This window comes from Girardinichthys multiradiatus, chromosome 18 (genome assembly GCF_021462225.1).
Source record: "Girardinichthys multiradiatus isolate DD_20200921_A chromosome 18, DD_fGirMul_XY1, whole genome shotgun sequence".
NCBI lineage: Eukaryota > Metazoa > Chordata > Actinopteri > Cyprinodontiformes > Goodeidae > Girardinichthys > Girardinichthys multiradiatus.
Genome location: NC_061810.1, coordinates 6,791,395 through 6,815,465, shown reverse-complemented (window position 1 = coordinate 6,815,465; position 24,071 = coordinate 6,791,395). Strand labels below are relative to the sequence as shown.

General features: G+C 40.2%; 1 protein-coding gene across 2 annotated transcripts in view; it reads left to right on the top strand.

The window, feature by feature from the left end:
• The window catches only part of numbl (NUMB like endocytic adaptor protein), a 96,419-nt gene extending 81,678 nt beyond the window's left edge, over positions 1-14,741 (top strand). For both annotated transcript variants that reach the window (XM_047392474.1, XM_047392473.1), the window contains exons 5-9: positions 2,867-3,007; positions 6,326-6,533; positions 6,656-6,925; positions 10,297-10,479; positions 10,559-14,741. In XM_047392474.1, coding sequence (XP_047248430.1) covers positions 2,867-3,007; positions 6,326-6,533; positions 6,656-6,925; positions 10,297-10,479; positions 10,559-11,709 — 1,953 coding nt within the window. In that variant the 3' untranslated portion in view covers positions 11,710-14,741. The remainder of the gene's footprint in view (positions 1-2,866; positions 3,008-6,325; positions 6,534-6,655; positions 6,926-10,296; positions 10,480-10,558) is intronic.
• The last annotated feature ends 9,330 nt before the right edge of the window (positions 14,742-24,071 follow it).

Genomic DNA, 24,071 nt, shown 5'->3' with positions numbered 1-24,071 from the left:
AAGTTGGAGATCACAAACATCCCCCAACAGATCTAATGATTATCTTGATTCGATGCAAACTGTCTGCTTTCTCAGCAGGAAAACTTTTATCACAACAGGGAATTTAATACTTACTAATATGCTAAATAAGATGTTAGTTGGATTGGATTATAACTAATGAATTCGAGTGAATTGAACCTTATAGATAACATGGACTGAATGGGAATGACTGTGTAGCTGGACTTGAATCTTACTGTCTGGAATATACCTGGATGCCACTATATTTAGTTGGACTGTATGTAAGTGCATCTCAATTTCGGTCAACCGCAGCTGGATTATTATTTGACTTAATTAGGCTAAACTGGACAGAAATCAATTGGATAGTATTGGGTTGTATGTAATTAGATATGATTTGGATATGTTTGCTGTTTTTCCATAAAGCGATGAAAATGTTAGCCAATGCTGCATCAATAGTGATGCACTGATCAATCAGCCATTGATTGAAATCAGACGATACTTCCTTGAAAAATAAAACCGGTGATCATTGGGTCAAATACTAAAAATATTCTTTCTCCTGTTTTAAAATGCACAGAAACTGAAAACAGTGGCACGTTTCAGTCTGTAAACACATCGACAAACATATTTTCTTTCTTTATTAATTAGGTGTTTAATTTACTCGACAGGACAAACCTGACATCAGTGTTTTGGATGGAAAATCAATCATCGGAATTGGCAGCGCAGACCTCTAAGAAAACCGCAGGCATCTTTATAAGTAACAAAAATCGAATTAAATTCTAAATTATTTACTGGAATATAATCCATTGATGAAATGGGGGTGATGGTGGTGACAGTGGTTCATCCAGTAACCGGTGGGTTGCCGGTTCAAACCCCCACTCTGTCTGTCTCAGTCGTTTTGTCTTTTGCAAGACACTCTACCCTCCTTGCCTACTGATGTTGGATAGAGGGCTCGGTGGCGCCGATTGTATGGCTGCCTCACTTCTGTCAGTCTGCCCCAGGGGAGCTGTGGCTACAATGTAGCTCACCACTGTCAATGTGTGAAAATGTGGGTCAAAACACAAATCTCGTTTTCAGTTTTCATCAAAACATGCTTTAAATCTTTTCCACAACAACTGAATCCTCCTCTGTTCTTTACGAGATTCTAAACAAAAGCACATAAATGGTTCATATATTTGGCGTATAAATGATAACTGAAGCCTGTTTCAGTTTTAATTTTTTTCCTGGATCTAATTTTAATAAATTCAACATTTAGTAGGTAGTGAACCAGAGTTGGAGAAGAATGTTATTGCTTTAAAAATGTGTTTTTATTTATGAAGTGAAGTATTTTATTTATTTAGGAAGTATTTATGAAGTATTTATGAAGTTTCGGTGCCTCTTCATCATCTTTCCTCAGCTTTCTATAAATCAACCCCAACTCTTTTATTAAAACCCACACCATCATTTTTAAGAGCCTTTTCCCACATAATATAAAGGCTTATTTCTTCATGTGTATACCTCGCAACAGTTCTGCTGCAAATTCCCAGCGAATCAATAGAAAGAAACAGAAACATCATTGGTTTTTTTAGCTCGTTCAGCAGCTTTTTGGGCTTCGAGCACAGAGTTGTTTCTAGATACACAGTCTGAGTCATGAACTGTACTGCAGTGCTGTTTCTTCCTTTCTCTGATGAGAGGGTCTGGCCTCCCACCACCATCATTTATTAGTCTTATAGTATGATTCTTTAGAACATACATTATCAGTGGTGGTACATAAAAACCCACAGTGAGAAAGACACACACACACACACACACACACACACACACACACACACACACACACATCCGTGTTTTACTATCTTTATGAGGACTTTTCGGTTACTTCCATTGACTTCCATTCATTTTCCTTGATTTTTAGTGCCTAACCCTGACCCTAACACTAACCCTAACTCTAACCAGTTAATACCTAACCCTAACCCTAACAATAACTCAATTCATACCCTAGTCCTACACCTAACCCTTGTCCCAAGAACGGAATTTGAAAAAGTGAGGACCAGGAAAATGTCCTCACTTTGTCAAAATGTCCTCACTTTGCAATAAAAATACGAAAAATGGTTCTCACTCAGCAACAAGTACAAGAACACACACACACACACAAACACTGGTCTTTGCCCAGCCTTTCACCTTGGTACCAACATCTCCTTTGATTCTCTAATTGGCCAATATTGAATGGAGCCTTATTCTTTCACTTCTTTCTCTCCACATCCCTCCTTTTTCTTCTCCTTTCCAGCCCTCTTTCCTTTTTTCTCTCCTTGTCCTCTACCCGTCTTGTTTTTTTCGCCGGCTCTGAAAGAGAGGAAGCAAGTGTGTGGATGAATGTGTGAACCCTGCTCCCTTTCTTCTCCCCTTCACCTCTTGTCTCTCTTTCTGTGTTTGAGTGCGAATCAAAGCGCTGAGCCAGGGGCCCCTTAATATACACATAGAAAGGTGGGGGGGCCCCCCTCCCTCTCTTAGCTTCATCTATAGTGACTGTAGACACTGAGAGCGGCTGAATAACCCTTTCACTGAGAGAAGGGCAAGCAGTGGAGACGATTCAGAGATTCAAAGAGGGTCAGTGTCACTGGTTGGTTGTTAGCCGTCTTTTCTGTTATCAGCGGGTTTGTAAATATGCTGAAATGAGAGGAGGGGGCTTCATGGAGTTAAACGAGGACCTAAAGCAGTGTGTCAAGTAATTGGGAGCAGTCTATGGTCAAGTTTGGCCCAGGATGTTCTGTTTCTCTTTATTTAGGCCTTAAATAAATAAATGAAACAGTGTCTCCTGACTGGATTCTACTGTCGAACGTCCTGTCTTATCCCTGCTGCCTCTCTCCTGTCTTTGTCTGATTTTCTCTGTCAGGACCTCATTGTGGACCAGACCATTGAGAAGGTTTCCTTCTGTGCTCCTGACCGGAACTATGACAAGGCCTTCTCCTACATCTGCAGAGATGGAACCACCAGAAGGTGGATGTGCCACTGCTTCATGGCTCTGAAAGACTCGGTGAGGCTGCAGCAAACCTCAGATATACTCTTCAGAAAATGTTTCCGGTCTGTAGCATCAATATTTTAAACTACAGTAATTTCTAAAGTGTAAATTAAAATCAATGGTAGAACTCGGGTTGTAACAATACACCCAGCTCACACGACGAGACGATACAGCAATGTTCGAGATGAGACGAGATTTGTAGCAATAGTTTTTGTTCACCTTTGGTTTTACAAATAAAGGTTCTCAATAAACAAAAGCTATGCTTTAAAAAGCTGTAATCAGTGTAGAATAATCCTGTTCAGGGTAAAAAAAAAATGCTACGGGAAAGATTCACCCAAGAAAAAGGCTCTGGTAGGAAGGTAGGACTTTTTTATTTACCAGGAACCTTTGGATGTAGTTTGGTGGAGGGAGACCATATTCCAAATAGTTTGTTTTTAACATGTTTTTCAACATATTAAGAAGCCTGAGAGACACGTCTCTCTATCTGTGAATGTTACAGGCTACCTCTAACTTTGAAGGGATTATAATTCAGTTTCACTCTGTAAACACTGTGAAATGATCACAAGATAATGGCTAAAAGACTCTGGAACTCTGGAACACTCTCCTCTCATCTTTCTCGAAAAGTGAGAGAACACAGAAGTCTGCATCAGTGAAATCCCTTTAAAATTTGTTACAGCTACACCTTTCCATGGTTTTTGTAGTGACTCTGCATATGTCATTGCTTTGACAGAATCATCAGTTATAGTTTTATTGCTGAAAATCACAGGACACTGCTGCAGGGGGAGGAGTTAACACTCACCATCTGGTACTATTTTGGAATTCACAGAGGAAATTCTTCAACTGTTCCAGGTTGCATAGTTGAAATTAACTTTAAGGGGGTACTAATAAGTAAAAATTAGAAAATTCAACTTTTTTGTTTTCACCAATAGAAACAAGTCTTTATAAAACCAGAACTTTGCTTTAGAGAATCTCTATTCAGTGTAGAATCATCCTGTTCTTGTTTGACCCGTCTTAGTCTTTGACATTTGAAACCAGAGATGATCAAATGCAGTCTAGTCTAATTAAAAGACCTTTATTTTAACACCGACTGTTAGCTATGAAGCATATGCCATCTTTAGTGTCTTTAGCACTATTGCTTACAAAATGTTTCTATGTTGTTTGTCAGATTAAAAGCACTCGCCTTTGTTTTTGTTTCTCTGGCTCAAAGCAGAAGCTTAAACTTTTCCAGACAAAGCCACGTGCTGACAGCAGCTACAGACTTCACATTGAGCAGAAATAGGTTGTTTTAATACTGCTACATCTTACTGCTTCCCCTGCTTAGCATCAACATTTCTGGAGTTAGTTCTTTAAAGTGCAAATTGGATTGATTGTAATACATGGATGTTTTAAATTAGGGATGTCCCAACGTCAGACCCTGAGAGCTACTGCTACCACTACCACTACTTTTAGATGCATCCCTTCTCCAACACACCTGACTCAAATGGCTGAATGGCTCGGTACCAGGCCTCTGCATTGCTAAATGACATGCTGATTCTGCTGTGTTGGAGAAGGGATGCATCTAAAGGTTGCAGGATAGTAGCTCCTGAGGACTGGACTTGGGCTTCCATGTATAAATGTTGCTATAAAAAGCCCCTGATCACTCTGTAGCACAAAGATCTCAAAGTACAATTGTTTTTAAACTGCACAAAGACAATGCTAAGGTAATTGAAATTACTATTGAGAATCAGTGTTTCTTTGTGTTTTTTTTTTTTTTACGAGCTTTAAATTCTTTGCTGGATTAATAATCTGTTCAGAGAAGGACAAAGCACACACCTGCAGGATTAAAAAAGGGGATTAACCAGAGGCTTGTGGTTATCTCGGTTATCTCTCTCTGTCTCAGTTTCCATCACATATTGCTTTTATATCTCTATCCGTTCATCTTCAACTAAACTGTCCCTGTCTCTGTCACTGCTTTTTTCTGTACTGCAAAGCTGCAGAGACAGAGAGATGCCCTTCATTTTTGTGGAGAAAATGTAAAGGAATTGGTTTTTTTGAAGTGGCGTTTATTCATGATTACAATATGACAGATTTACAGCCTAAACCTAATTACCTCAATTAAAAACACATATGGGAATGTGATCCAGTCCTTTATATCTAAACTAATCCCCAAACAAATAACAGCTATGTATTTTCTGATGCCTGAAACTGTCAAGCTAGGGAAGCAAGACAGCAACACTTTGATACTGTTAACCTTTTCCAATACTTTTTCCCTTCCTCTAATTGTTTTACTTTTTTAAATTACACCCCTTATCTGAGAGCTTTAGGTATTAGCTACCTTTTAAAAATAGATTTCAGCAAATTGTGATGAGATTTGTGACACATGAGTTATGTAAGTGGTGGAGCAGGCCTTCATACACTAAATATTCACAAACAGGTTTGGTTTTAAATTTCCCATTTTCAAATTTCAGATTTTTTCTGCACACTTTCTAATATCTTTTTTTGCATTTTAACCTTTTTTTTAATTATATATTTTTTAATTGAGAGAGTTGGCGAAATAAATCTTTCTCGGCTCATATTGTGTCTAAACACTAAAATAAACCTCAGATTCTGAACATGCAATATAATTAATTTTATTACAATAAAATAAAAATAAACATCTGTGACCTATTTGTAAAGAGTTGCCAAGGGAAAGCGGCCTCTGTTTAAAAGGACAGAATAAATGGCTTTGGGTTGCAAAGTTTAATTTGAATGAACCACAAAACCAGAACAATGTCCATTGGACTTGGGAGACGTAAGTAGAATTCTTTAGTCATAATGCACAGCACCACCACCAGCAAATCAAAGCATATACGCACAAAAACTTCATAGGAGCTGCCATGCATGGTGGTGGAAGGTTGCTGATTTTGCAGCTACAGGACCTGAGTGAACTCTACTGTATACCAAAGTATCACAGTGAGAAACATGAGGATCCCCTGTCTGTCAACCTTGGCTTGGCTATAATTTAGTCATGAAACAGAGCAATGATTCCAAACACAGCAGCACATCTAGGACAGAGTGGCTTTAAAAGAGACAAATCAAGTTGTTGCAAGAAGCGAGTCAACTTTCGGATTTCAACATGATTATAAGTTGGGTTCCAACATTAAAAGAGCTTTGCAAGAGAAATTGTGTAAAAAACTCAAAGAATTGAAACAATGCTGTGAACAAGAGTGGACCAGAATTCCTCCAAAACACTTTGAGAGACTGATAAAGTCATGCAAGAAACAGTGTGAATTATTGCTCATGACTATAGAGGAATTCCTTCCTGCCTGGTGTGTTTAAAAAATGTATTTAAAAAAAAAAACTTTTTCATACCAGGGTGAGAGACTGAGCCATGCAGTCGGCTGTGCCTTTGCTGCCTGTCTGGAGAGAAAGCAGCGCAGAGAGAAGGAGTGTGGCGTGACGGCTTCTTTTGATGCCAGTCGCACTTCATTTGTGCGTGAGGGCTCCTTCCGCATCAATTCATCTTCCAGCCAGCAGGGCAGCAGCAGTGAGCGAGATGAGAAGCTGCAGGATAAAAAGAAAGGTAGGAGAGTTTTCCGAAGGCTCCCAACTGACCATTAAATTCAAAGGAAAAAAGCCTTTAAATATTCCAGGAATGCATTTTTGGGTATCATACATCATTGTTTTGGTCATTGTTTTCTTCAGATCAGCCCTCTGTCATCCCTACTCTTCCTCCTGGCTCCGCCTCTCCACCCGAGGGGACGGCATCCCCAATAGAGCATCCAGAACCGGGTGGAGCCCATGCTATCCCTCGCCGCCACGCGCCCATTGAACAGCTGGTGCGCCAAGGCTCATTTAGGGGATTTCCAGCTCTCAGCCAGAAGAACTCTCCTTTTAAGAGACAGCTGTCGCTCCGCCTAAACGACCTGCCTTCTACTCTACAACGCAAGACAGACTTTGAACCCAAGAACGCTGGTGAGTTGAGACATTTTTGTAGATTGGTTCACAAATTTTGACCATTCTAGACACCTGCTGACACTCTAACCTCAGTGACCTTGGCTGGTAACAGAAGATCCATAACTTGAAAACTGATTTGCTTTAGGCTAAGCTTCTAACTATTCACAATAGTTCAGTATTTGGGCGTGTGTCTTTATTATATTATTCCTCAAAACTAAACAGTATTTAATTAAACAAGAAATATTATTTCAGCTCAGTAACTTTAATATCCAGACATTTTTTATGTAGAGTGGGTTGCAAAACAGATACATTTCATGATAGTATTTTGCAAATATGTTAATTAGATTTTAGTCTTCCTACCATTGTGTACCTGAAACCATTAATTTTTTATTTAGACGTAACCACCAGCAAAATATCGATGTGGATATTTGTGGAGCTTTGACTATTTGGAATGTATCTATTTGCTGCAATGGAAAGATTTGATTTTGATTGAAATCTGATCAAAAAGTTTATTCCACAGATTAAGTATTCATCTTACCAATAATTAAAATGAAAATCTTTCTATCATAAATTAGGAACACAACATGGTTGCCATGTTAGTCTGTTGCAATTGTATATTGTTATCAAGCCCCACAAAGGTCACATCAAACATAAGGTTTCACTTTATGCTGATGATTTACTGCTTTTTATGGCAAAGAACCCAATTTCTTTACCATTTGTGTTGATTATCCAGTTTGACTACATTTGAGGGTTCAAATTATTTTGCACATAAATAACCTTTTTGTTATTATAAAGGATTATTTTCTCCATATATCTCTGTTATGGGGTGGGTGCGGTTTTATTTGTGTGTTTGAAAACTGCTTTAACCTAGTATCGTGCTACTTTTACAGTACTTGAGAAATAGGAGCTTTAAGTTTCAAGCTTTTTGTTATTGGTTTTTATATTTATCTGCTTTTTATCTGCTGGTTGGAATCAGAAGATCAAAATCTTACCCCGTTTCAGAAAAAATGAGGTAATAATGCTCTAGCAGGACAACTTGTAAGCTCTTCTTCTGACCTTTGTTATCAATAACATGTGGCCTGCAGAATAAAAAGGAGCAGTCTACAAAGAAAATAGCTTGAAAGACAGGCGCTAAAAATGCTTTTATGGTAGCATTATACTGAATGAAATTTGTCTCATTCAATAACAAGATGGCTCACAATTTATTTTTATTTAGATCTCACTTAACCCAAAAAGTTTTTTTTATAGATTTTGTATTTTTACCCCTCCACTAAAATGATGAAGCATTGCTCCTGGCTTGTAACACAAACACTAAATACGCAGGAAGACCCTGAATCCCTGCTTAGTCACGATTGTTAGTAGGAGCATTATTACAGTTTCCATTTGTCTCCACAGTATCTTTGTTAACCCTTATCTGAATAGGTTAGAGTAATCATGTTAACACACACACACACACACAGAAATCCTGGATAATATATTTATATTTTCTTTGGGTCTTTCTGCAGGTCTACAGTTAAATTTTTGGGTTGGGTTGCTGGGTGTATATGCATACAGTGGGGGTAGATCTAATGCAATTTCAATCTTACATTACCTTCAAAGTGCTCTCATGCACTTATGTACTCACTTAAATGGTAAAAGCCAATTAAATTGGTTTTTTGCTCCCTAGTGATGTTCGAAACAAAGCACGTATTGGTCTTTATGGTCAATCAGCTAACCCAGTTAGCCAATTTAGAAAAACATCTACCAACTCACAAACCTACTATTGCCATGGGTATAACAAACAAACAAGCTCCACATTTATTCACCGCTGATATGTGTGAAGTTTTAAATAGAATCTGAACTGTGCAGGATGCAGACTAGGTCACAGATTTTATGCTTGGTTTAAACACAGTTTAACATCCCATTGGTAAGGACAAAGACACAGAATATAAGCATGCAAAACTATTCATACCTCTTAAAATGTTTACATTTTGTCACATTGCAACCACACACAAAGTAGTGCACAACTATAAAGTGGAAGGAAAATGTTTTCCAGTGTTTTTACAAGTAAAAATCTAAAAGTGCTGTCTGCATTAGTAATGTGCTCTTTTTTCTGCAAAAAACCCATGCAACTATTTGCCAAGCTTTTAAAACATCTTACAGAGCATTGTTCCATCCATCATCTAAAAGTGGAAAGAGTGTGACACAAAGGCAGTCCTACCTAAGACATGGCTGTCCACCAGGCTGGGCAGGGTGAAGATTAATAACAGAAAAAGCCTAAAAAAGAGGCTCATGGTGACTCTGGAGAAGCTTCAGAGATCCACAGTTCAGGTAGGGGAATCTGTTGATAGGGCAAATACTTGTCAGGCTCTCCACAAATCTGTCCTTTATAGAAAAATGCCAGGAAAACTGACAATTGCAAGAAGTCCTGTTTGCAATTTCCCATCAGCCTTGAAAGAAGATGCTCTCCTTAGATGAGATCAAAAGGGAGGTTTCGGGCCTATATGTGTTGGAAAAATAACATCCTCACCGTGAAAGTATTATGCTGTGTAAATGCTTTGTCTTCATCAGGAATAGGGAAGCTGGTCAGAGTTTATGGATGGAGCTAAATATAGGGTCATTCTGGATTAAAACCGGTTAAAGACTGCACAAGATTTGAAACTGGGGTGAAAACTATGCAGAGCTACAATAGATTCATTCAGATCAAAGCAAATTCACAGCAAAAATGTGTTAGAATGGACAACTGAAAGGCCAAGCCAAATCCAAATAGGAATCTTTGTCCAGATTTACAAACTGATGTTTACACGTGCCTTGAGCTATTTTATTTTTAAAAAAGAATGTGCAAAAATTGTAGTCTCTAGATGTGGAACGCTGGTAGAGATGTAAGACTTGTAGCTGTAGTCACATCCAATGGAGACTCTAAAAAGCACTGAATCAAGTCTTATTGGCGAAGATTTCGAAAACCATATTTTCTTTTCCTTCCACTTGACAATTATGCACTACTTTAAATCACAATAAAATGCATTAAGGTTTTTGGTTGTGATGTGACAAAATGGGAAAAAGTTCAGAGGGTATAAATACCTTGTAACTTTTGTCTGTAAAAGATCAGTTACAAGCAAACTGTGAAATATACATAATACTTCAAGGTTTATGATAAACCTGTTTCTTTTGACCTCGAAAACCTTGTTCTTTTGACATCGTTTGCATCGGTAAGCAACCATTATTGAATCTTGAACATAGTTTATTTCATTCCAATGTAAAGTTGATCAGCTATTCAACTGATTACATTTTCATTTTCTCCTCCTGTTTGTCTCACTTCTCAATCTTCTTCTTGACCCATCTACGGGTTGTTTTTCCTTCTGTGCTCTCTGTCTTCTTCCTTCTATGTATTCCTTTCCTGCTGGTACCAGAGATGGACATGGGGTTACCATGTGAGGGTGACAGTAGTATAAATGCACTGTGTTGCCAGATCAACACATCCTTCGTCAAGCCATCAGACGAGCTCTTCTCCAACCCATCCATGTCTGCAAATTGCCCTCAGACCTGCACTGTGCCCCCTGTTTTGCCTCCACCACCACCTGCACATGTCCAGGGTAAAAAGGAATGACACAGACTGATAGATATAGATGGAGTGTTACCACTTTCTAAAGCTGTTTTTATTTTTGTTTCCAGCCACCTTGTCCTGGGTGCAGCCAGAACCTTCTCTCCACTCTCCACCTCCAGTTTCTGCAGCACTACAGAGCGGCCACAAACGCACCCCCTCAGAGGCTGAGAGATGGCTGGAGGAGGTATCTAAGGCTGTCAAAGCCCAACAGACACCTCCCCCTGGCCCCATCATACCCACTATCCTTGGGCCCCCTTCCGTAGCCAGTCATCATATCTCCACACAGGCGACCTTGTCTTCTGCCCCAGTATCTACTCTCCCGATGCCCTTCAGCACTCTATCCAAACCTCTTATCTCTGGTTCCTCTGCTCTTCCCTGTCAAGCCCAAATGCCTCTCCCACCTATGTCAATATCATCTGTTCCTCTAATACCAGGGCCTCCAGTGTCAGGCCCCCCGATGTCTCTCCCATCCATGTCCATCCCAACTATGTCGGGCCCGAGCATGTCTGGAGCCCCCATGATGCAGAGCTCTCTGGCCGGGCCCCCCGGCTCCCTTCCAAGTGCAATGCAACCATTTCCCCTTGCTTTTGATGCCACTCCAGCCCCAGTTGGGATGTTTGCCAGCCAGCCAGTCCAGCCTGCCTTCATTCCCATGCAGACCTACATGCCTGGTCTGGCCAGTAGTATGACCTACCCTAACGCCAGCGTGCCGGTGGTGGGCATCACACCATCGCAAATGGTGGCCAATGCCTTTTGCACAGCCACAGGCTCATCGGGCACAGGTCCGACCACGGGCTTGGCTGCAGGAGGGTCCAAAGCGGGGCCATTGGGAACAGTTGGGCATCACCACTCCTATCCAGGGCCAGCCGGTGCAGCAGTGCACACCTCAGGCTTTACCACAGCTACATTTTCCTCCACTCCACCTCTGTCATCAGCCATTAATGGCCTCCCAGTCCACAGCAGCGCAGCTGCAGTGAACCTCCAGAATGGGACCTTGAGCAGTGGTGGAAATGGTGGCAGCGGTGGCAGCTGGCCTCCAGAGGGCAGCCAGTTAACTGCACCGGGGTCTAGCAGCTCCCAAGATGATGACCGATTTGAGGCCAAGTGGGCTGCACTGGAGACAAAAGCAGCGACACAACCGACAGGGAACAAGTCACCGGCTGCCACAGCTAACCCATTTTCCAACAGTCTGCAAAAGACCTTTGAGATTGAGCTCTGAGTCAGATTCTGGCTCTTAAAGCTGTTGATCTTGCTCTGGTGTTAAAGCCAGAGGAAATTAGGAACCTTTTCCACGGTTTTTGCTTAAATGGGAGGCAGGTTCTTTCAGATGGCCTAGCATCCAGCCTGCGCCAGCCTTGGGGTCAGTGCTACAATGATCTTAATTTCTTTCTTTATGATTCCATGTGAGATTTATAAGAACTCAGCAGTTTGCTGGGCAGCAGTCTGACAGAATCAGGTTTCCAGCTCTCTAAACTTCACAAACGTAATTCATTTAGTCTGCCCGTTACCACCTTCTGCTTCCTGCTATCACTTCTCCACTCTGGTTTTACTTTCCCTGCTGCAAGTCCCTGGATATACTGCATGTTCCTCCTTCTGAAAGCACTACAGGGAGGACACTGCTAAGTGGTTTCTTTTTTTAAAAAGAGGACTCCCCTTGGATGCATTCCAACCTAAAAATATATTTTTGGATGTTTAACTATTCATTTTTTGTGTCTTTTATTGTGGAGATTTTATGGTATCTGGCAACATTGTGGAGAAGGGTGGAAGCGATCCAAGGATCCCGCCGATGTGAAAATCTGGATGCCTGAAAGGACGAGTCCAAATGACCGACTTACCAATAGTAGAGATTTATGGCCAAAATTATTTTATTTATTGTCTTTTGACTTCAACATGTTATATGTACCTTACAAATCCTTACGTTGAAGCAGAGTTTCAGAAGCATGTTTTTTTTTTTTTTATCCCCACATGATATTTAACAGCAGAGTTATCAGCAGAGAAACAAAAGGACTGTGGGAATCCTAATTGTATAACAGGAACCAAATAGCCGCAACTTCCACTACAGCTGTGTTCTGGGACAAGTCAGACCGGTGTATATAGCCGCATGTTTCTTCCACCTCACTGCTGCTGAGGCCTGATGAGTCAGTATGGCGTCACTCGGATGTGTAGCTTGTTACTTTTATAATCGCCTAACAACAAAGGCATGAAACACCACTTCAGGATAACCAGCACATACAGTATAGCACACAAACAGTCTGTCTTCACCAAACAAACCCAAGGAACTTTAATAACTCAGTGGAAAAAAAATGACCCTCCTCCTCAACACTGTGCAACTATGTAGAAACAATTCACTACATTCCAGATTTCACAAATCCTCATATGTCCCCTGACACAGGGTATACTCTCATGTTGTACAATAATGATCGCGTATTCACCTCTGTAAGTACCATGGTAGAGCTACACTTACATTGCCTTGCAAAAGTATTCATACCCCATGAACCTTTTCATATTTTGTCATGATACAACCACAAGCATCAAGGTTATTTGTGTGTTAGACCAAAACAAAGTTGTTCACGACTGAAGAGGGAATTTCAAATAGTTTACAACCAAAACTCTGAAAAGAGTGGTTTGATATGTATTTCCAAACCAACCCCCCCAACCAGATCCCATGACCCATAACACACAAACTTGCTTTGATCTGAACCATTCCATTGTAGCTCTGGCTATATATTCAGGGTTGTGCTGCTGGACGTTTAACCTCAGCCCCTTCCACTTCACAAATATGCACAACTTTGCTTAGGCATATCACATAAAATTCCAATAAAACACAATGATGTTTGTGGCTGTAATGAAACACAATGTGGAAAAGTTGAAAAGGGTATAAATACTTTTGCAAGGCGTTTTTGAACAGATTTCAGGGTGAAGTGTGGAGTCAAAACCGTGGGACTCATACATGAGGAATGAAATAACCCTGCTGAGTGAATGTAAACCACGGTTTCAGTTGACACATAGACACAGGTGGAAGTTGAAGGCAGACGCACATGTTGGTTTTAGGAGGACGAGCTGTATGTGAGAGATTGAGGGAGGGATGGAGAACGGAGGAATAATGAGAAGGAAGTCTATTGGAAGAAACGTAGATAAAACAAGATGAATGGGATGTAAAAGTGAGAGACAGATTTGGTTTAGAGCAGGGATGCCCAGGTCTAGTCCTTAAGAGCTTCTGTCCTGCAACTTTTTATGCATCACTGCTTCAACACACCTGAATCAAATGGCTGAATTCCCTCATCAGCATGGCCTTCAGCTCTGCTGAGGCCTGGGGATCAGGGATGAATCCAATAGTTACAGGATAGTAGCTCTGGAGGACCGGAGTTGGGCATCCCTGGTTCATTAGGTCCACATCACAAGCCGTGGGTCTGGTGTCTTTTTGTTTCAGATGACTGAAGCAAATACACTTTGCAGCTTTAAACACTTTAAAACAACATCTCTGATCAGTGTTAAAGAAAATGTCTACTATCTGACTGCAGTGTCCTAACCATGATTTAGTTTTTTTCAAACTTTGTGCAACTCGTGATGCAGTCAGAACTTCGGCCATGTCAGTAAGGCTTTGAGTGTTTCTGACAAGGTCCAATATTAAAAAAGCAGAAATGTTTATAATCAAAGGGCTTTCTGCAGCTGGTGTCTCTGTTCTATAAACTATGATTTGATCAGAGACGCTCCATAGTTATGGACCGCCACTTTTAACATCACCTGCTTGTTGTTTTAATGAACTTAATGTTTCTTTTTCTGCAGCTGGTGGCTGGACATTTCCCATTGCCCAAATCTATTGTCAGCAGGCCTAATTTGTACCACTTTATCCCCACCCAGACTTCAAGCTTTTCAGTTTAAATCAATATTTCTTCCAAACTGCTTTATCTACCTTCCTTTCTTTACTATAAGAGTCTGATTGATTGATTGATTGATTGATTAATTGATTGGTCAATAAAGTAGATGCGTTTAGTCCATTCGGAGAACATTTTTGCCCTTGACTCTCGTTCACACGCCCTCCAAATTATAAATGTAGGCTAATTGTGTTCTGCGTCAAAGCAAACTAAATGACCTCATCAACTTGATTGTAAAACCTTAGCTTAGTGATGGTAACAAAGCGAACAGTGGAGTTTATTTTTAATCTTTATTTACAGAAGTTTTTGTATTTAAACCAACATATTTGTATTATAATTACATTGTACAAAAGATAAATAAAGTAATATAATATTACTCCTGCTTATGCTTTGATGACCCACACATTATTTATTTGTCTTTTTATTTTTTATTTTATGCTATTCCCAGTCCTGCTTTTGTTCTCTTTTTGTTCCTGGTTTATGTGTTTTTTTTTTACTCTTGTCACAGTTATTGCTGAATATGCTACAAACAGTCAACTTTAAATTCTAGGGATAGTCTCAAGCCCCCCACATAGTCTTTCATGACCCATAACGGGACCCGAACCCTAAGTTTGGAAAAGTTAAGTCAAAGGGAAGAAGGAGCTACTTATAATACCAGTGAAAGAGGTTGGGCAGGAAATGGCAGGTTATTAGCAGGTATTTAGAATAATTTAGACTTAGTTAAAAGAAGAGCAACGGGCTGAGAAGTTCAGCAGTAAAAACGAAGAAGGGTTCACGCCGTCCTGTAAGCAAACAGTTCTGCAATATTTCAGCCTTACATTAAAACAGACAGATGTTTGTCACATTACTGCACTGGCCTATAATCTTTCTGAAAACAACTGAAACTAAACAGCTTGTGAGAAATTAGTGATGATCGTACTTTATTATGGCGTATTTTAAGGATGAAGAAGCTGAAAATCATTTATACAAAGTGTTGCATTGCTGTGATTGACAAATTTAAAAAAGTTCTGTGTTTATCCTTTAAAATGACGGGTAGGATAATGTTACACAGTAAGTGGACTGCATTTATGTAACACTTTTCTAGTTGTACTGACCGCTCAAACCTCTTTACACTAGAACCACGTCAGAATCAGCTTTATTGCCAAGTATGTACAGACAAACAAGGAATTTTACTCCGGTACACTTTGCTCTCAATAATAAAGAATATATTTTTAATGTACATATATACATAATTGACTTTACAATAGAATATAATGTGAGATCAGTCCGAGTATACATGGTGCTGTTCTGAAGCTTTGACTATCAAGTATTCATCAGAGAAACAACCTGGGGGAAGAAACAGTCCTGTGGCGGGTGGTTTTAGCAGAAAGCGTTCTGTAGCGCCACCTGAAGGTAAAACCCTAAACAGTTTGTGTAGAGGTTGTGTGGGGTGTGCAGAGATTTTAGGTGTCTTTTTCATGACCCTAGACCTGTATAAGTCCTGGATGGAGGGAAGATCAGCTCTGATTATTCTCTCTGCAGTCCTGATTATTCGTTGCAGTCTGGACCTGTCCTGTTTTGTGGATGAGCCAAACCACACTGAGATGGATGAAGACAGGACAGACTGTATGATGGCAGTGTAGAAGATGACCAGCAGCTACTGTGGAAGGTTGAACTTCTTGAGTTGCCTCAGGAAGTAGAGTCTCTGCTGGGCCTTCTTTTGAACAGTGTCTATGTGTGAGGACCATGAAATGGTGGTTTCTAGGAACCGGAAGTGGTCCAAAGCAGACACAGTATTGTTGAGGATGGTGAGGGAGGTATGTCGAGGTGACGTTCTCCAAAGGTCCACCATCATCCCCACGGTATTGAGTGGGTTAAGTTCCAGGTGGTTCTGACCACACCAGTGTATCAGCTGATCCACCTCCTGTCTCAGTCTCAGTCCAATAACAGTGGTGTCATCTGCAAACTTCAGGAGTTTCACGGGTCCGGTGAGGTGCAGTCATTTGTGTAGAGGGAGAAGAGGAGTGGGGAGAGAACACACCCCTGGGGGGCACCGGTGCTGATGGTTCTTGTGCATGAGAAGATGCTCCCCAGCCTCACCTGCTGCTGCCGGTTTTTCAGGAAGCTGGTGATCCACTGACAGGTGGAGGCCAGGACTTTGGTGTTGCAGAATGGAGTGTAGTCCCAAGTTGACTGCGTCATCTGCCGACCTGTTTGCCGGGTAGGCAAACTGCAGGGGGTCCAGACACAAGTCGCTCAAAAGATTTCATGACCACAGACGCCAGGCAACAGGCCTGTAGTCATTTAATCCTAGGATGATGATTTTCTTGGGTACTGGGATGATGGTGGAGCTTTGGAAGCAGGAGGGAACCTCACACAGCCCCAGTGACTTGTTGAAGATCTCAGTGCAGAGTTGGTCGGTTCAGGTTCTCAGGCATGATGAGGAGACATTATCAGGTCCTGAGGCCTTCCTTGTTTTCAGGCGATGAATCCTATTTACATCTTCCTCTGAGATCCTTAGTGCAGGCAGGGGATCTGAAGATAGGGGGTGGTTGGTGTAAGGCAAGAATTTGTGTCTGAATGGGACCTGCAGTATGCCTTTGCATTCACAAACACACATATTTGTACAGCGATATGTAGATCCGTAGGCAACGTAGGGTGAAGTGCCTTGCCCAGGGAAGGAAGCTGGAATTAAACTAGAACCGATGTTGTTTACAAGCAATAATAGTAAGTAATGATGAAATGAGACGTGTTCACTTGAATCCAGTGGTGGCTCTTGCATGAACGGCACCCTGGGCAAGCCCTTGTGGGCAACTAGCCAAATTACAACAGACAACAGCACACAGTTATTTTTAAAAAGAAGGGGGTGAGCTGTAAGTAGACAAAAAAGAAGCAAGATATGCCATTGAAATAAACTGAAAATATCCCAGAGTTAAAATATAATTTTACAGAGCATATCTGAAAATGGTACTAAAAATGGCGTGGCTATAGAAGCATTATCAGAAAAATATTTATACATACAACATAGCTCAATTAATCATCTGTTGTTTATAAGAAAACTGTGGGTGATGACAGGTTGAAGCTGTCAGCGACAACTCAATAACCTCCTTCCGGTATGTGTTCAGTCTGAACCAGCCCTACTAACCCCTGAATGCACCGTTGTCTTATCTGGGCTCTCCTCTAGTCGACGTCGGCTAAGTGGTGCTGCTGCAGCGTCTTGGATCACTACTGAAACCAGACAAGCGCCCTTTTCTTCTTTTTCTACTGCAGGAACTCTCAGCGGGCCGCTGGTCTCTGATCTCTGGTCAGTGAAAGAGAGGGGTTTGATCAGTGTGAACTGCCAAAGAGTAAAGGAGGAAAAAGCTGCAGAGTTCTGGATTTTTTTAACCCTCCTACTCATTCAACAATGCTTTCAGTAAAATCATTTACAGTGAATCATGCTTCTGTTTGGAATAAAGATCTGTAAATGAGCTTGACGTTACTTGTTTGACAGGTTTTACTGGAAGAGATCTGTGCCTCAGGCTGTTTTTATGGCAAATATTACCAGCAATACACCAGAATGATGATTAATGTGGTAAAGATGAAGTCATTCATCTTCGTGTTAACATTTTCATGTGGAGCTTTTATTAAACAAAAGATCCAGCAATTATTTAGAAGCATTTATTGTTTAGCATGCTTTCATGTATTTTAACCCCACTTTTCTGGTTTGGCACAAGCCATCTACAGACACAGAAAACATGTGGAAGATGATGCTCTGGTCAGGTGAGACCAAAATTTAACATTTCAGCATGCATAAAAAATCTCTGTTTGGTGAAAAACCATAACTGTACGTCACCCTGAACAACTGGAGGTACTAGAATCATGCTGTGGGGTGCTTCTCTTTAGCAGGAACCTGGATGCTTGTCAGAGGAGATGGGGACAGGCATGGATGGCAAAAGACTTGAGTCTGGGGCAGAGTTTCACATTCCAGCAGGACGACTGTCTTAAATATTAAAGCCATAGCTTAAATTTATGGTTTTGATCAAAGCAAATTGATGTGTTAGAATGGTCCAGTCAAAGTCCAGATTGAGAATCAAAGGCTGGAGTTGATGTCCACAAATGTCCTTGATCCAGTATGACTGAGCTTTTTTTGCAGAGATGGATGGACATAAAAAATTCTTCTTTAGATGACCAAAGATGCTGGTAGAAACCAGACCCAGGACCTTCTTGCTTCAAGGCAGCAGTGCTACCAACTGCGCCCACCAATATATCCCAATAAAATACATTCAAGTTTGTGGTTGCAATCTGACAAAAAGGAAACGTTCAATGGGTGTGAATGCTAATGCAATGCCCTGTATGAGCCCTTTAAAGGAAAAGAAAAGGCCTGGTTGTCATGGTGACACAGTAATAGATTTATGTCCTAGGAAAAAGTGCTTGTATCAACAAGAAAAGCTTCACAGTCACACAGTATAGGACAGCTATAGCAGCTGAAAATACAATATCATCCCTGTGGATTTTCAGGGAAAACACTGTATTAGTGTGAGTGTGTGTTGGGAGGTAGTGGAGGTTCTTTTTGTTGCCCACATTGCATTGGCATGCGTAAATACTCACAGCAGATTGTTTTTAAAATGATCAGAACACAAAGTGTGTGTGAATTGGTGCAGCATGGCTGCGTTTTAAATGGAATGGTCTGACTGCAGGTCACTCTGTCTCACATCCACTTAGAGCTCTCCTCACTGCTTTCAGTGGCCGGGTGCATCTGCCTGTGTGAGGGTAACAGCACAAGAACAGAGTCTTTAATGAGGTTTTGCTTAATGGACTGTTGTTAGATTTTCCGATAAGCAGAGGATAACACAACCATGCTATGTGCAGATAGACACACACTCATTTGCTGTTATCCCTCAAAGACACACACTCATGTTGTATAAATCACACTGCATATAAATACATTTGTAGTGACATCTGCAGGTAATTCTTCAGTATTACTAAACACACACACCCCCACTCCAGTGGGCACATGGCTAATAGTAACATATAAAACCATAGCTATGTGACCTTGCAGTCCTTCAAGCTTGAGGGAAGTAATTACACTGATTAATTGCGTGTGCGAGCTATTGATGCAGTAACTTGTCTAGTGTTTGGTGCACAGCGTTCTGCTACAGCACAACATGCTCTAATGTACGGCTCCTTGCAATAGTATTCAGTACTCCTTGTACTCGTCACATTTGTTGTGTTAAAACCACAGCTGTCAGTATATTTTATTGGGACTTTATGCTTTCCATTCCTTGAGCAAAAAAGCCCAAGCTCAGTTAGATCAGTTGGAGAGCATTAATTCCCAAGTATTACCTAGGATTCTGAATTGAATATGGACTTTGACTAGGCCATTCTTATGCATATGTTTTAAATCTAATTCAGGGTGTCTCCAACGCCACCCTCAAGAGCCATTGGCGTGCAACGTTGAGAAGTATTCTTGCTCCAGCACATCTGAATCAAATCGCTGAATTACCTCCTCAGCATGTCATGAACTTCTGCAGACGCCTAATAGTGAATCATTTATTTCATTCCAAGTGTGTTGGATCACAGAGATAAATATAAATTGCAGGACACTTGGTATTTGAGGGTTGGAGTTACCGACCCCTGATCCAAACTATTCTATTGGAGCTTTTCTATTTAGCTACATCCATCTTTCCATCAACTCTTCTGTAGATCCTCTTCCACATCCCTGCAGAAGAAAACCAACACCACAGCATGATTCAGGCACCACCATGTTTCACTGTGAATTCAGTTCAGGGTAAAGTGGGTACATAAAGTACACTAATAGTTTGGTGATTTCTGAAGGTATTTAGATGGGTATCAAGAGTATTGGGGGCTGAAAATGAATACACACTCACACACACACACACACACACACACACAGCCTTAACGTTTCAAATTCACCGACAATGCTCTTTCTATATAAACACAAGAATAAAACGGAAACATTTAAGTACATTCCTAAAAATAACTGCCTGATCCTACAAAGAAATTCACAGGAGGCTGGATCCAGCTGAGCTGCCTCTAAGAGGCAGAGTGTGCCACCTATTGTTCGCCCTGCTGAAATCCTCCCAGGACTGATGCAAATCACCTATTTACTATTCTACACAACCCAAAGGGGGTTTCCTGGCTGCTGTCATGCACCTTTCAAGCCAGAGGGAGATCAGTGTTCCTAAAAATAAAGGTTGTGTTTAGTCATTGTTTGTAACATTTTCTATGTGAGTTAGTCATTCTTTTTTTTTTTTTTTTTTCCCATTTTACAACAATGTTAAAATCCCAAACCTAAAAATGAAACCAAGATAAATCATTTCAAAACTTTTTCCACTTCTGATGTGACATTTATTCGGTCCAATTTAACCGAAAATCAAACCAGTCTGTTAGAAGGGAAAATATCTCAAATAAAAAGCTGCAATATCCTGCTTGTATAATTGTATTCATCAAACTAATACTTTGTTGAAACACGTTTAGATTAAATTTCAACATTCAGTCCTCTTTAGTTCACACACAACATTCCTTGCAGGGACTCTGTTTAAGGTGAAAAAAGATTCATCAGTCTAAGAAGGGGTTTCCTGACATTTGCTCCTCCACGTCCTTTAGTCTGCAAAGAAGTGACAAATTGATGATAATGATTTGATTGTTCATAGACATATGATCAATAACTGGTGAAAACTTATGACAGGGACAAAAAACTGGACATTTTCCACAATGGATGACAACGCAAGCTAGAAACTAAGGAACTCAACCAAGAGGGCAACAGGAACATGAAAGGAGCTGCAAGGATTTCCAACAAGTTCTGGGGTGAAAGAAATCTACTGCATTTCCCATATGTCTAGACACCCTTTCCTCCAGGAAAAAACATTTAGATCCGGCTGCAATCTCCCAAGACCTTGTGGGAGAACATGTTATGGTCTGATGAAACCAGAGCTGCACATTAATAAAATTTCCACTGTGAAACATGGTGGTGGCAGCAGTATGCTGTGGGGTAACTTTTCTTCTGATGCAACTGGGGTTTTGTTAAGGCATTTACACTTTTGTGTTTTTTTTTTTTTTTTTTTTTTCATGATTCCCACAACAGATTTGTCTTTTACTTGAACTGGAGACAGGTTACATGTCACAGTAACACAGGACAAAAATGTTTAGCAAGGATTTATCATGGTCTCTTTTTAATTCTTAAAAACCTGATATTATAACGGGGCTGTGCATTATGTATTATTATTATTATTGTATAAAGCATCCCTCCCTGCTTCCTGTGCTGTCCAAAGCTGTTGACGATAACACAAACATCTGGCCCACTTCACTCCAGGTTATGTGCTTTTATATATATAACAGGTGTTCAGTCTGCTGAAAGCATAAAGGCTATAACTAGGCTGCAGAGAAACAGCTATTTTCTGGCCTCCAGCTAGGACAGCTTGATAGTAAACCTTCTGCTGAGACACTGAACAGTCAGGAGCAGGTGGTCTCATGTAAAATTTACTCCTGGTGTTGTTGCACCATTGTTGTTCATTGAGCGCCCTCTTGGGTAGAGATAAGGTACTGCAAACCGAGCTAATTTAGCTTCATCACATTTTGTGTGATTAATTTGATTGTTTTATCGCTTTCTTCAGAGTTTAAACAATTTGAGGTGAAGTCAGGACTTTAGAAGCTTCTGATAGGTCAATCCTAAGCATTTGAGTTAAATTGAAGGATATCTGTAGATGCATTTCTATGCAAAACCTCCCTGTGTGACATCACAGAAAAATGAAAAAAATCAGCCAAGATCTATGGAAGAAAACTGTGGACCTCCACACATCTGGTTCATCCTTGGGTACGATCTCCAGATGCCTGAAGGGGCCACATTCATCTGTTCAAACAATTCTATGCATTGGCTTGTCCGGGCATCAAACCGTGCAGAAGGAGACGGGTTCTGTGTCCTAGAGATGGATGTGTTTGGATGAGAAATATGTGAATCAACCCAAAAACAGAAGTGAGAAGACGCTGCACAAAGCTGGTATAGGAGTGTCATTTTCCAACTTAAAACAAGTCCTACATAGACCAAATAGGAAACTCAGTAAGGAAGATGCCATTACTCACAAAGCAACATAAATTATAGCTTACATTTTGCAAATGAACACGGGAAAAACTAAATTTTTGGAGACATGTCTGGTGGTTTGCTAAAAGTAAAAGTTGTAAGTTTAGTCATAATGACCATGATTACATTTGGATCCCATCATGAGGTAAGAACTTTGTGTGGAAATATTGAAGCGACATCTCAAACATCAGCCAATAACTTTTAGTTTCACCACAAATAGGTCTTCAATGGACAATGACTCTCATACCACCAGATTAGTTATAAAGTGGCTAGATGACAATAATGTCAATGTTTCGGAGTGGCCATCACAAAACTCTGCTCAGTTACACCAGTTCTGTTAAGAGGAATGGGGCACAATTTCAGCAAATTGTTGGTAGACATTTGTGGAAGAATACCCAAAACATCAGAGTGAAGTTTAAAAGTCTATTCTACCAAACAATTGATGTAAAATATGTATATAAATTTGTATCTAATTCTGATTTAATGTCGGAGCTAAAAAAAAAAAAGTATTTTAATACAATGTATGTAAATATACGGTTTCAGTTATATGTACTTCAATATGTTATTGTAGTAGTAGAAATCCAAAGATAAAACTTGTTAATGAAATATTTTCTGCATCAATGGAACCACAACGTAGACAAGTTTATTTAATACCACTTTTATATTTATGTAAAAGTGATATTAAATATATTTATAGTTTAAAATATCTCAATTTGATGATGCTTTCTGAAATCTAAATTGGTCATTTGTATATATACATTTAAAGTTTCTGTTCTTTATTGGAACAATAAAATCTATATGTCTCTTTTTGGTCTCAAGTGCCATTGGTGGTGAAGGGTAACATAATGATAAACCGAGCAGTGGCAGCAGGATCTGACGCCAGGACAGCAGAAACCCAGGGAGGTTCTGTGGTTTTGTCATTGCTGACGGTCTGTGTCATGATGGATTTTTCCACAGTGGTTTGGAGGGAAACAGCAGAACATCACAAACTCCTGGGTAGATTTTCTACTGATTTGGACGGGATCAGAGGTCACTATACAACTAGTTTTGTGTGTGTTTTTACAGATATGTGCTGAGGAGGTGAATCAAAAAAAGATTTGATTCAGAGAGATCACAAAACATTCAATATTTTAGTGAACATAATTTGCCCTGAAAATCTGATTTTACTAAATAAATTGTCAAGTGATTGTCTGAAGTAACTCATACAACACTGGTGAGACAAAACTGAACCTTTACTAAAGAGTCTAAAAGTCTAATGTTGTTTTTACAATGGTGATCCAAAAATATTCATTGTTACTGATGACAGAAACTGATGATGGAAGCAACAACCCAGATTCAGAATAGGTCTTCCTCCTGCATCAGTTTAATGGAGCCGCTTCAAGCCCACCCAAACATCTACGTAAGAGCGCTAACATCATAAAAACACTTTGAAAGATGATGTTGTAAGGTCAGAGGGTTGAAGACATTGTGGTTTGACTGAATCGATGGCAGCAATCAGTGCCAGCAGTTTCTCCAGTCTGATGTTTCTGATTGTAAAAGTCAAACCCACACAGAGTATTTAAAGAACATACTCTCCCATACGTTTTCCTACCCTTTGAAATTTCTGACATCATGCATTTAGAGCCACAGGCACCTCTCTCCATGCAT